Source organism: Sapajus apella, unplaced genomic scaffold (genome assembly GCF_009761245.1).
Source record: "Sapajus apella isolate SASKATOON/1434 unplaced genomic scaffold, GSC_monkey_1.0 scaffold40, whole genome shotgun sequence".
Lineage (NCBI taxonomy): Eukaryota > Metazoa > Chordata > Mammalia > Primates > Cebidae > Sapajus > Sapajus apella.
Genome location: NW_022436980.1, coordinates 8,730,165 through 8,744,037, shown reverse-complemented (window position 1 = coordinate 8,744,037; position 13,873 = coordinate 8,730,165). Strand labels below are relative to the sequence as shown.

Sequence of the window (13,873 nt, the reverse complement as noted above, 5' to 3'; positions counted from 1 at the left end):
TCAGTGGAGTTGCACCACACTTGTTTAATTCCTCTAGCAATAGGCCGTGACAGCACATATGAGATCTCATCTACTAGGAAAGCTTATTAGAGATTCAGTGCCCAGGGTTTTCACTGGGGGTTGATCATATATGTAGCTTCTGCCTACCATGCACCAAAAATCCAGACTCCCAGAAGGAAAGGAGATGTTAGCCACACTGTACAAATAGTTGAATCACAGTGAGCCCCTCTCATCAGGGAATGGTGGGAACCGTCCCAAAATCCAGGTTCTAGGATGCCAGCCAGGACGAATTTCGAGGAGGCCTTCCTTATGCTAGCAATCTCAGGCCTACTATATTAACTGTTTTCTAAACATTCCTTGCCCCTAATGCCTCACATTTCCAGATGTCCTCACAGAATGAGTAGCAGGAATGCCAGGAATCTTCCTCCTTTTTACCTGCCCTTCCATCACAAACACTAAATTTATTCCACTATGGTCTTAAAGTCTGTGGCAATATGAGCACTTGGTTCTTCCCACCCACGCCTTTCTCAGGGCCAGAGAAATGGTCTCTTGTGTGGGGCCAGCTGGTGAGGCTGGCATAGAGCCAGGAGAGCGTAATTAGCACACTAGTGCCAGCTTCTGGTGCGTAGCTCCTCACTTTGTGTGATTTTCCTTTAGTTCCAACTACTTAAAAATCAATTAGATAGCAGTCATTAGAACACAAGCAGCAACACATAACTAATTGTCCCAGGAAGGTAATTCCTGCACACCCTGGGGCTCTCAGCAAGGTTAACTTCCCTTCTGCAAGCAGAGCGTGTCAACATACCTGTCCAGTGAGACATAGTCTAGAGCGATGACTTCATGCCTGTCTTCTGTCTTCCTGGGGAGACTTCAAAACATGGGCTTGCACTCTCATTTTCTAGTCCCACCTCTGTTGTTTGGGTTAGTGATACTACTTTTTCATGGAGGTCTTTGCCAGCACAGAATTGGGAGGCGAGTTGATGCAGTTGTTTGCTCCCACTTCCTGTCCTCCATCAGTCATGTTCATCTCTCCCACCATCCCCCAGTACCTGGCTTGACACCTGTGTACCTAGCTAAGCTGCAGATTCAGTTTAATAAGGAAGTTCGTATTCTTCTTACTCCCTCTGGCCCTTTCCCCAGTCTGTATTCAGTGGAATCTGAGGCTCTTTTGCCGTGAAATGAACTTTTTATCCTGATGGAGGCAGACCCCTGTATTTTACTTAATTTTACTGAGTGGAGAAAGTATTTCTGCTTATACGTGCTTGCTGTGTTCAGCCTTTACGCTTGATGCTCATAGTTATGTGTAAATATGGTAGCCAATGGAATGAATAAGTTTATTATTTTATGCAGGTGTTTACTTTTGTTTTTCATTTCCACCTCCCCTACTCTCTTTAGTAACTTATGTTGATGAAGATGAAAATGAAATACTTGAATTATCATCAAATAAAACATTCTTGATCATGCTGAAGATTCCAGAGGAGTGTGTGGCTGAAGAGGATTTGCCTCACCTGCTCACTGAAAGGGTAATTCCATCTTATGTATTGCTTAAGGAGTTCTTGACATTAGAATATGATTTTCACTAGAATAATTGGCATGTAGCTATAGAGTAAGTAGCTTCAATTTTGGATTATTTGTCTGGATTTTAGCAGGAAGTGATGCTTATAAATATGTTTTCTGACCAAATACCGCATGTTCTCACTTACAAGTGGGAGCTGAATCATGAGAACTCATGGACACAAAGAGGGGAACAACACACACTGGTGCCCACTTAAGGGTGGAGGGTGGGAGGAGGGAGAGGATCAGAAAAAAAATAACTATTGGATACTACTAGGCTTAGTACCTGGGTGACAAAATAATCTGTACAACAAACTGCTGTGACACGAGTTTACCTATATAACAAACTTGCACGTTTTCTCCTGAACATAAAAGTTTGTTAAAAAGAAATAAGTAAATATCTTTACTGTAGTGCAAAGCCAGAGGGAAGAGTCCTGGCCTCCAGTTGCACAAATGCTGGAGGACACTGTTCTTTTTACTCCCTCAGGTCCTATATTTGATCCAACCTGTAGTATTCATCAAGGGTCTGTGATGTGCTAGACAGCATGCCAAGTGCCAGGCCACATTGTGCCCTCAGTGGGCTCACAGTCCAAGTACAGGAAGTAACTAAAAAGATAGGTTTATAACAGCGTGATGTGTTCTAGCGTGGTTTACAATGGCAAAGGAGAGGCACCTGAGCTACCTGAGGTGAAAATGAAGGTGTGAAAGGCCTCTTAAGTGAAGTGATGCTCAGGATGAGTTTTGAAACAAGGTAGGAATTTTCTAAATAAAAAAGCATGGCACATTAAAGGATCTGCAAAGTAGAATACTGTGGCCTTCCCATGCTGCGTGGTGACAGCTTGCAGAGATGAGGCTAAAAAGGAAGGCAGGAGTCAGGTCATGAAGGCTTTCTGACTTTTCGTTAAGGCACCAAAATATTTTAATCAGCAGATTGACATGGTTAGATTTATTCCTTTTAGCCTTTCTGTGTTTTGGTGGAGAAAGACTGGAGGAAGAGATCAGTTAGAAGGTGTTGCAATAGTCCAGGTGAGAAATGAGGGAGGCTTGAACTAGGGCAGTGTCAGGAAAATAAGGAAGATTTGCATGAGGCTTAAGAGGTATTCTCGCCCAACAGGAGTCTGTGACTGACTGGGTGGTAGTAAGGGAGAGCGTACCTCCAGGCTCTGGTTGAGTAATTGGGCAGATGGATAATGGGTGTCAGTCATGGGGTGAGAAATGCAGCAGAATGAACCCCTGCGTGAGATGGAAGCTCTGCAGCCAGACTAGGAGGTTTGGTTGGGCCATCCTGATCATCCTGTCAAAGACAGGGTGGTTCACAGCCAGACCCAGAAATTTTGGTAAGAAAATCTAGGCAAGAGCAGCCTGCCCTCTGTTAGACTCTTCTCTGCCATTGCTGGGCTGAATGGAGTGAGCGCTGGTTATCTGGCTTCCATTTGATTTGATTCCTACAAAAGCCCCTGAAGAGGCGATTCCATCTAGGTCACATCAGAGTCAGTTTCTGGGTACCCATGCATGAAATTTGATTGCTTCTTTTATCACAGGAGTTGGTATCTTGTGATGATTACTCCAGATTTCTCTTTCTCCTTCTCTTCATTTATATCTTTGAAAATTTTTTTAGATTGTTTAAATTTATTTATTTTATTTTTATTTCAATAGGTTTTTGGGGACTAGGTGGTGTTTGGTTACATGAATAAGCTCCTTAGTGGTGATTTCTGAAATTTTGTGCACCCATCACCCAGGCAGTGTACACTGTAGCCAATTTGTAGTCTTTTATCCCTCACCCCCACCACCGTTTCCCTCGAGTCCCCAGTCTTCATTTATATCTTATCTTCAGCTCCTTTTTCTCCTTTCTTCCTACCTGCTTCCCCAGGCAAGTTGCAGAGTGAGAAGCTTCTTGCTGCTTTCTTCTTGGTTGCTTTTTTAATGGAAAGGTTTTGCATTTGCTGAGCAGAAATAAAACGAGTCAGCATCCACGTGTGTCACCTATAGCAGAGAAGACTGTCTATTTCAAAGGGAAATGAATGTTCATTTTTCACCTTACAACCATATCTCTTTCATAGAGGCAGATAACGAGGAAATTCTCTGGGCATTTTGAGCTCATCACTAGGTAGTGGCAAAGGAGCAGGGACTGACATTGATACCTGTGGCAGATCCACAGATTTCTCTGAGCCATTTTCTTCTCTGATAAACGGAAATCAGTGCAGTTTCTCTGTATACCTCAGGTGCAAGTGAGATTACGTAAAAATAACTTGAAAAACATTTTTAAAGAATTATCTTATTTACAGGTGATCAAAGTAAGGCATAGTAAGGTAACAAATTCCTGCCCTTCATTTACCAAGGAAATATGCTCAGGAGGTATTGCTGTCTTATTGTAAGATCAATAGCTCCTTTCTTCCATTAGGTTAAGTTAACCTAATTATATTCAGAAGTTTCTGGATATAAAAGGTAAATGGAAATGGGCATTTGTGGAGGAAAAACTATTTTTTTCTCTATATTCACATTCAATGCAGAATACTTCTGTGGCCACATGTGTGGTTTTTTTCCACACCAACCAATTATCTGCCACCAGCTGGGTGTCCTGCAATCCGGTTCAATTCTGACATGATCTGCCTGGAGTTAGTGCAGACCCCACAGTTTAAGGGTTCAGCCCCACAAAAATTCCCTCACTTAAGATGCCAATTACAAGTCTAGGTTGTCACTTTTGCTTCTGATCAAGCAACTGCAAATTGGAGGTTTTCAAAACCCCGCCTTGGGTTTGATCATTTGCTAGAATGGCTCACAGAATTCAGGGAAGCATTACATTTATGGCACATTGTAAAGGATAGAGGATATCAAAAGCCAGATGAAAAAGTACATAGGGCAGGCATGTGGGAAGGAACGTGAGTGTCCATGTCCTTTTCAGGTATGCCAGCCTCCCTTGTGTACATGTGTTCAGCCACCTGGGAGCTCTCCAGACTCTCTTTTAGAGATTTTTATGGAAGTTTCATTACATAGGCATGATGGATTATTAGCTCTCTCTCCAGCCACTTTCCCCTCTGGAGGATGGGGGGTGAAGATGGGGCCAAAAGTTTCCTCCTCTTCCTCCTCCTCCTCCTTCTTCTTCCTCTTCTTCTCCTTCACAGTTTTCACTATGTTCTTCTTCTTGTTCTCTTCTCCTTCTCCTTCTTCTCCGTCCCCTTCTCCTTCCCATCTCCTCCTTCTTCTTCCTTTCCCTTCCTCTTCTTCCTCTTCTTTTTTCTCTCCTTCCTTCCTTCCTTCCTTCCTTCCCTCCCTCCCTCCCTCCTTCCTTCCCTCCCTCCCTCCCTCCTTCCTTCCTTCCTTCCTTCTTCCCCTCCTCTTCCTCCCTTCCTTCCTTCCTTCCTTCCTTCCTTCCTTCCTTCCTTCCTTCCTCTTCCCCTCCTCTTCCTCCTCTTGCCTCCCTCCCTTCTCTCTCTCTCTCTCTCTCTCTCTGTCTCTCTTTCTATCTTTCTTTCTTCAATTTTCACTATATTGCCTGGGCTGATATGAAACTCCTGGCCTCAAGCAATTCTCCCCACTTAGTCTCCCAAGTAGCTGGGATTACAGGCGTGCACCATCCCACTCCAGTGCACTGCCTGAAAGTTCCAGGCTTCTAGCTGTGGCTTGCTCTTTCTGGTGATCAGCCCCCATCCAGCAGCCCACCAAGAGTTGCCTCATCAAAAATAAAGACACTCCTATAACCCAGGAAACTGCATGAGATTTAGGAGCAGCTCTGTGTCAGGAGCTGGGGTAAAGACCAAATGTTTGAGTCAAAGATGTACCTGGCACCCCTGTCCCTCAGGAAATAACAAGGGTTTTAGGAATTCTGGGCCAGGAGCTGGGACAGAGACTAAACAGTATATATATTTTTATTATATCACAGTATTGGAACTTTACGCCCTTGCCCTTGGCTTTTCTAAACACACGCCCTGTCATGTGTCACTGCCACAGTTTTTTCCTCTCAGGGTTGGGGCCACTACTCTGCTTAAGCCAGCTTGTTAGTTACGTGTGAACTGCCACACCTTGTGCATGGGTGAGGAGTTAATGATGGCACCTCTCTTATTCTGGAACCTGTGTCTAATTAGCCACTGCATCAGACTCAGCTAATCAAGTCACTGAGCTCCTTGCTCAGTTTGCACCAAGCCTCATAGACATTGTGTGGGAGACACCAGAGTAAGGGTTGAGGAGCTCCCCGACCCCCCACTTCATTTCTTTGGGCCCAAGGTGGGACAGTGTGACTAACAGGTCCCAAAATGTAAATATGTCCTAAGTACAGCAGAGGAGCATGTTATCAAAAAGAATCTTCCAGTGAACTCGAAAAGTGATCTCATCTACCACTCCATATGTTACCTGAAAATTTTAACTTAAAAATTTTGCTGAAAACCTATTATGTGCAAATCACTGTACTGGGCCCTAAAGATTAATACAGGAAAGAAGGGAAGGAGGAAGCAGGGAAGACTGGAAGGAAGGATAGACATCACCCCTGCCGTAGGAAGCTCAATCGAAAAGGAAGAGAGAGACTTGAGTGCTTAACATTAGTGCTTGAAGAGATTCTCCTCTGCAGCATCCTCATCCTCCTCCCCATCACAGCATCCCTGTGAAAGCTGCTTTCCTAGTTCCTAAGTTTTCTAAATGCCTGTCAGCCTATCGGCAACATCCTGCGCATTGGGGTTTAAGAGCTGTGAAATGACCCAGTCGTTTTCTCCAAAACTTTTTGTCACTTTATGCTTCTTTCCTCCCTGATATTCAGGAGACACTTTTCTTCACTGTATATGTATCCATTTCATCCTTACTGGGTAGTGTGGTAAGATGGGAAGAAGCTAGTTTTTAGTGTCCATAACACTTAGGATTGAATTTTGGCTTCTCTATTTACGAGCAGAGTGATCTGGGACAGGTTTCTTTTTTTTTTTTTTTTTTTTTTTTTGAGACAGAGTTTCACTCTTGTTACCCAGGCTGGAGTGCAATGGTGCGATCTCGGCTCACCGCAACCTCCACCTCCTGGGTTCAAGCAATTCTCCTGCCTCAGCCTCCTGAGTAGCTGGGATTACAGGCACGTGCCACCATGCCTAGCTAATTTTTTGTATTTTTAGTAGAGACGGGGTTTCACCATGTTGGCCAGGATGGTCTCGATCTCTTGACCTCGTGATCCACCCGTGGGACAGTTTCCTTCATCTCACAGAATGGAGTGCTGTTTTATCTTCCAGTGAAAAGGGGAGATATGTTAATGCCTGTTCCGCCAGGTTTTTATAAAGATCACAACAATAATGACAAGATTAGAAGAGCACAAATAGCAGGTACTCTCATCTTTTGTTCTCTCTTTGAGAGATAGGTTGTACATGTTGAATTCAATGAGAGTGCATTGTGGAAGTGCAGCATCCTTGACATTTCCATTTAGACTTGAGGGGAGACAAGGTGAGCTCCTATAGGGCACTGCTGTTTTCTGTATGCTCTACCGCTTGTTACTGAATAAAGTAATAGGTCATTAAGCCATAATGACTGTAGCTGGGGATGGCACATGCTCCTGAGTACTATTAGTTTAGGATTCAGATCTCTGAAACACAACTACTCAATGCCTGGGAAAAGATATTTGTAACATAATATCAACAACTAGTATCCAGAATATAAAACTAACCACTTTAGATAAATAAGAAAAAGACAGATAAGCCAAGAGGAGGACAGGAAATGAGTGAGAAATTCAGAGATGAGAAGTCCCAGAGTTAATAAACACAGGAAAAGATGTTCCACCTCACTAGTAAGCAAGGCGGTACAAATCAAAACAATATGAAGCACTATTTCATACCCATCAGAGTGGCATTAAGTTTGGTAACACTAAGTGCTGGTAAGGATGTGGGACATGGATATGTATACATTCCTGGGAGGAATGGGAAAGGGAGAGCAATTTTTGTGAAGTTGGAGATGCACCTACCCTTGGACCCAGCAATTCCTTTTCTTGGCATATGCCCAACGGAAACTCCTACATGTCCAAGAAGAGATGCACAAGGACATTCAAGGATGATTGCTTCAGCCTAGGTTGTAATAGGGGAAAGTTGGAAATAGTGCATATGATCATCCGTAGAGGAATGGATAAGCTGGCATCATCATTTAAAGAAATCTATGCAGAAGTTAGGTGAATGCCCTTTATTGAGATTTACTTCATGGGTAAATCTTAAATGTAATTTTGAGTGAAAAAAAGCAAGTTTTAGAAGATTATGTAGAATATGGTGCCTTTTGTTGGAATAAAAACACAAATTATAGTTTGTTATGATTATATAAGGAAGTAGTAATTTGCAAGGAAAGATGCATGCCAGCTTTGGGATGATGGTTTGTTCTAAGGAAGAGAGAGCAGGAACTGAATGGTATGTAGGAGTCACTTTAGCTTTATTTTGTTTCTTAAATTAAAGGGCTGAACCCAATATAGCAAAATGTGAAGACATGAAAGCTAGGTAGTGGAAACACAGGTGTCATTATTTTTTTTATGATGCTTGCAATATTTCATGCATAAAATAAAGCCTCCCTATCTTTGCAGTTCCCCTCTTTGTCCAGGGATGTGCTAGACCCATGGCTTAGCATGGCTGTTTTGTCTTTGCAATGAAGCTCTGGAGAAGGAAGAAAGAAACCCTGGGCTAAGCAATGTCCCAGGTGCTGAGGGGGCTGTGCTGCTGCTGTCCAGCAGCCGCTTCCGGGTCTTCTCTCCTTCCCACAGTCTGTGAGGTTGTGTGGGCTCCAGCTGCTGGCCTTCTCACCACTAAGGCCATGAGGTGCCAGTGTAACTTCTGAGAGAAGCTGAGTCATGTGGTCCTTATAAATGCAGTTATTTTGAAATAGTATTAACTTGAGTTTTGGTTTACCATAGGCTCAAACCTTCCTATGTCTAGATCCAGAACCTCCAGATGAGTTGATTCCAGGCTAGAGTGGAATCTCCTTTGTCTTAAAGTAGTTTTGCTTTGTCAGGTGATCTGTAATGTGATCTGTCAGTAATGTGTGTGGTTTTATTTGCTTCTGTTTGTTTTAGCTCACAGATGTGTACAGTACATCGCCCTCTCTGAGTCGTTATTTTACTTCAGTTGAAATAGTGGACTTCAGGTAAGAGTATGGCACATTACATTTTGATCTCTTTCTTTGGAAAGAGATTCCCCCCACCTCACCCTTCATCATTTACCTAGCAGGGCTTCCCAGAGCCTCAGAGCATGAAGGGAACCAGTAACAGAATCATAGAGCATCAGTGCTGAGAAGGTCTTTTACACCAACGGGCTCAACTCCCTTATTTTACAAATGAGAAAAAGGAAGCCCAGATTAATGATATGATTCAACCAGGGTCACACAGTCCCAGATAAATTATTTCTATTTAACCATGAGTGCTCAAATAAGCTAGGGGTAGAAGTAGAAATCGGTCTCAGGTAATGCTGTGATGTAAGTGATATAATCTAGGCATAGGCATTTGCTTTTGAGGAGCACAAGTAATACAGGAGAATGTATTACTTGTAATACAGGAGTACATTCTCCTGTATTACTCCTTTAGTATTAAAGACATAAAGAGGAGCCAGGTGTGGTGGCTCACGCCTGTAATCCCAGCACTTTGGGAGGCCAAGGCGGGTGGATCACTTGAGGTCAGGAGTTTGAGAACAGCCTGGCCAACATAGTGAAACCCTGTCTCTACTAAAAATACAAAAAATTAGCCAGGCATGGTGGCCGGTACCTGTAATCCCAGCTACTCGGGAGGCAAAGGCAGGAGAATCTCTTGAACTTGAGAGGGGAGGTTACAGTGAGTTGAGATTGTGCCACTGTACTCCAGTCTGAGCGACAGAGCGAGACTCTGTCATAAAAAAACAAACAAAAACAAAGAAGAGAAGACATAAAGAGGTATATACAGGAAAAGTCTGCCTTCTGCCTCCTTTATTCTCCACTGCCACCCCCAATAACTGACACTGTTCCCTTCCATGGAGTTAATAGCTGTTGAGAGTTGAGTGTGATTGCTTCTGTTTGTGTATCTACTATAGGCATTACAGAGGCCACGCACCCATATGCATTTTTTATTTTTTAAAATTTTCCTCTCATCTTTAATGTTCTTGAGATGTAGGCATCAGGGTGTATGTGTGTGGAGTTGGTTTATTATCCTTTTACATCATTGGGACTATTGGAGATGACTTAAATTTTATATCAAAGCTTTATTCCATTATTCCTGAGATGGCTCTGGAATATGAGCATCAGAAAGTATATTATATTGAGATTCCTTTTTGAAACCTTAAGTTCTCCAAACCCTAATAATATTAGCAGACCTGGGAAGGGAGGAATGTAAAGCAGGTGGCCGGTAGCACCATGGTATGGGGCCAAACAGACCCGAAGTCTACGGATAAATACTGTGCAGGCTGCCTTTGATCTCCTTCTTTAAAGACCCCCAATGGGCTGGGCGCGGTGGTTCATGTCTGTAATCCCAGCACTTTGGGAGGCCGAGGTGGGCAGATCACAAGATCAGGAGATCGAGACCATCCTGGCCAATATGGTGGAACCCTGTCTCTACTAAAAATACAAAAATTAGCTGGGTGTGTTGGCACATGCCTGTAATCCCAGCTACTCAGGAGGCTGAGGCAGGAGAATCTCTTCAACCCGGGAGGTGAAGGTTGCAATGAGTCAAGGTTGCGCCACTGCACTCCAGCCTGGTAACAGAGTGAGAATCCTTCTAAAAAATTAAAAAAATTAAAAAAAAAAAAAAAAGACCTCCAATGTACATGGTACTTACGGTGACATCTCTGCATTTTATTTCAAGAAGTCCAGGCAGAGGTTCTAAAGTATTGAATTGAGGAAGGAAAGCCATTGCTTCCCAAAGGACACTGCTGCACATGGGTGGGAGGTGGCTAAATCCCCGACACATGCATTTGTGTCTACAGGGGCAATGCGACCTCAGCCCTAGACTGGCTCAACAGGAATCTCGAAAAATGCCCTTTGGTTTATTGGCCGCTAGACTCATTCCAGTGGTGGGCAGCTGGGGGAAAGGCCCTGAAAATTGCTCTTTTCTCAAAATTCAGCCTTATGTAAATTTACCCTGTGACCTGCCGTGGGGGATTAGGATGGGCTAGCCAGCTCAGGCTAGGTGGCCTGATTTTCCCATTTAGCTTGTGACCTGGTCTTCTGAAAGTCAGCCTCTGGCCGTCTTTATTAGCCAGCTGAAGCCCTTGCCCCTGGGAATGAGGGTGGCTGGCTGTCTAGGTGTTAATCATCATTAGCGATAATTAGAGGGCAGAGCTCAGGGAACAGGTTAAGACACCTGCAAACTAGGGTAGCTGGACTGCAGTTTGAAAGTGCATTTTTCGGCCTTCCTGTAGTGGCATCCTTGAAACTGTGAGCTTCTTCAGAGTCCTCACTCTCCACTATTCATTTGATCTGCAGGATCTGGCACATCTCTCAGCCGTAGTAGAATTTATAAACAATTGTCAGCTACCTTGTAAGATCCAAGAGTATCGGCCTATGTCACCTCTGGCCAGAAGAGGGAGCCCTTTGCCTATCCTTAGCAGGGCCATGGCCTGATTCACACTAATGGGACTGGCATGTCTGCAAAACTTCCCCAAGGTCATAGTCTGAGATGTGACCTCCTGCTAATTATTTTATTGCTGGTTCTTAATCTGGCCCATCTTGAACCAAAGTAATAAGATAACTATGAATAAACTAAATGTTGAAGTAGCATTTAAAGAGCAGCACTGGACCCTAATTAATGGAGGGTAGCCCTTGATTATTTTAATTTTAGAAATGGGAAAAACGTTCTGGGAAGATGAAACTCCCCTTTCTTTAGGTCCCATTACTGAGAGTTACAGGGCTTGGTTCTCTTGCCCTAGGGGCCTCCAGAAATGGGACAGAAAAGTTTCTCACTTTGGGGACATAGCAGGGAAGTATGATTTGTTGCTGATACACAGGGTGGTCTCTGTCGATGTTCAGAAGTTCTGGACCCAGCCAATGATAGGAAACTTTGGCTGTGCCTTAAACATCTTCATAGGCCAAATAAAAAACTGGTTAAATTAAATATCCCTGACACACCTTTGTGGGGGCAATGCTGAGAACATGGAGAAGGAGTACGTGTGGAGAAAAGGGGAGGCTTCCCTGGCTTGCCTTACGGGTTGGAGGCCAGGATTGGGACAGGTGATGGGTCAAGCCTGGGATCGTCTAAGGCATCTTGACCATAGATGGGCTTCACCTTTCCCTTTGATGGCCTCTGCCAGTGGATTCCTAGAGGGTGGGTACTAGGTGGAGGAAGGGGTTAGGATCACCTCAACTTTTTGTGATGAACCTTTGTTCTTCCAGGACAGAACAGCCTTTGCTATTTTGTACTGGAAGAACATGCAAAACTTTCAAAAAAAAAAAGGTATTGCTTAAATTCATTTTTTGAGTTGCTGTGTGATGCTATTTATGTTTTAATGTCTCTGGTTTGCCTTTCAGTGGTGAAAATGCCACAGTAACCTACCACCTGCAATTTGGGGTTCCATCAGATGATGAAAATTTTATGAAGTATATGATGAGTGAGGAGTTGGTGCTGGGCATTTTGCTACAGGATTTCCATGATCAGAACATACCTGGTTGTGAGAATCTGGGGCTCGATCCAGCATCCCTCTTGCTCAATGGTAAGTAGAGCAAGTAAAGAAGTCAGAGCTGCAGCAACAAACAGGTGAACCAGATTGGGGTCAGATTGATGTGGTTCGATTTGGCAACATTGGTGACTTGGTACTGTGTCAGCCTGTTCATTTACTTACTCATCCACTCAGCCCTGTAACTCTTTCTGCCTCATAACTCAGGCAGAGAGTTACGGTGTTGCTGTGAGGTGATGGTCCACTCTGTGTGGAGCCTACATGTTCCGTGCCCTCCAGAATTAGACAGTGTAGTTGGGGAAAACTCATGGAAAAGATTATTTAACTATAAAGATGAACATTGCTACATGTTTCTTCACGCAGTTCACCCACATTCTAAGCCCTGTATCCTACTTTACAACATGATTAGCAACCCTCATGGAGACACTGTGGTTTCACAAGAGAAGTAAGAATTGAAGAATTTGAAATAAAGGATATAGCTAAATTGCTGAAAGAGTATCTCAATATGGGCAACCTATTTTTCTGTTGAAGGCCACTGAGACCGTTAAGAAATTAATTGAGGGGTATACAAAGACAAGATTATTCCTTTCCTTGGAAAATTATGACAAATTTACTCATCAACTTTTAAAACAAAGATCAGAACAAAGAAATAGATATGCTGTTTAATAAATATAACAAACACCCCATTTGTTAGACTCTGAGAACCCTCGGACAAAACCTGGCAGAAAGGAAGGTCGGAAGGCCAAATGGCTTCAAGGCTTCCAAATGTCCTTTCATTGCTTTGTGGGGAAGCTCTGGCCTTTGCTGGGGATCCCACTTTCTGATACCTCACTTGGAGGCTTGCTTACTCTTGTTTAGCCCATAATGCCAATGATCTTGGATATTTTATGTTCTCATCAACAGTCCATCCAAATCACTTTCTCCACATTCGCAGGTACTAGTAAATATTAGCTGAATGAGTGAGAAAGGCAAATTAGAAGTAGCTGTGGTTGGCAGCAGGTGCAGTAACGGTCTAGAATCAAAAGCATGAAACAGAGGATTAAAAGCACACGTGTTAGTGTATAGTACAAGACAAGGTGTTTAATATGATGACACTGTTTCTGGAGGATGAGAGGCAAGAGTAATGTTGGCCTAAGAAGGCAGAAAGTTATGTAAAGCAGTTCTTAAGAATGCAATTCAGAAGGCCAAATTTTAGCTCACTGGAAGAGTCTCATACATGGAGCACTTCCTCACAGAGCATCCTCAATAAAATGTGTCTCTGGGTCAGGCAGACAATATACGTGTGTGGAGTAAAGAGGTTGTGCCCCAATTACAGGAATTAAAAAAAAAAAAAAAAAAAAAAGGCCAGGCTGGTGGCTCATGCCTATAATCCCAGAACTTTGGGAGGCCAAGGCAGGTGGATCACCTGAGGCCAGGAGTTCAACGCAAGTCTGGCCAACATGGCGAAAACCCATCTCTACTAAAAATATGAAAATTACCCAGGCGAGATGGCAGGCACTTGTAATCCCAGCTACTCAGGAGGCTGAGGCAGGAGAACTGCTTGAACCATGGAGGTGGAAGTTGTAGTGACCTGAGATCGCATCACTTCATTCCAGCCTGGGCCACACGGACAAAACTCTGTCTCAAAAGAAAACAACAACTACCCCCCACCCCACAACAAATGTTCAGACTTCACCTGTGTAAAGAGGCCAGAGATGCCTGTGAGGGCTGCTGCTGTGGTGTGGTTGGTCTTGATTTTCTTTTTTCTTTTT

The 13,873-nt window shown here is 43.5% G+C and overlaps 1 protein-coding gene across 1 annotated transcript in view; it reads left to right on the top strand.

Annotated features, from left to right (window-relative positions):
• CUNH3orf52 (chromosome unknown C3orf52 homolog) overlaps positions 1 to 13,873 on the top strand; it is a 33,491-nt gene that overhangs the window by 15,368 nt on the left and 4,250 nt on the right. The window contains exons 3-5 of the mRNA XM_032299106.1: positions 1,396 to 1,523; positions 8,564 to 8,634; positions 11,977 to 12,158. Coding sequence (XP_032154997.1) covers positions 1,396 to 1,523; positions 8,564 to 8,634; positions 11,977 to 12,158 — 381 coding nt within the window. The remainder of the gene's footprint in view (positions 1 to 1,395; positions 1,524 to 8,563; positions 8,635 to 11,976; positions 12,159 to 13,873) is intronic.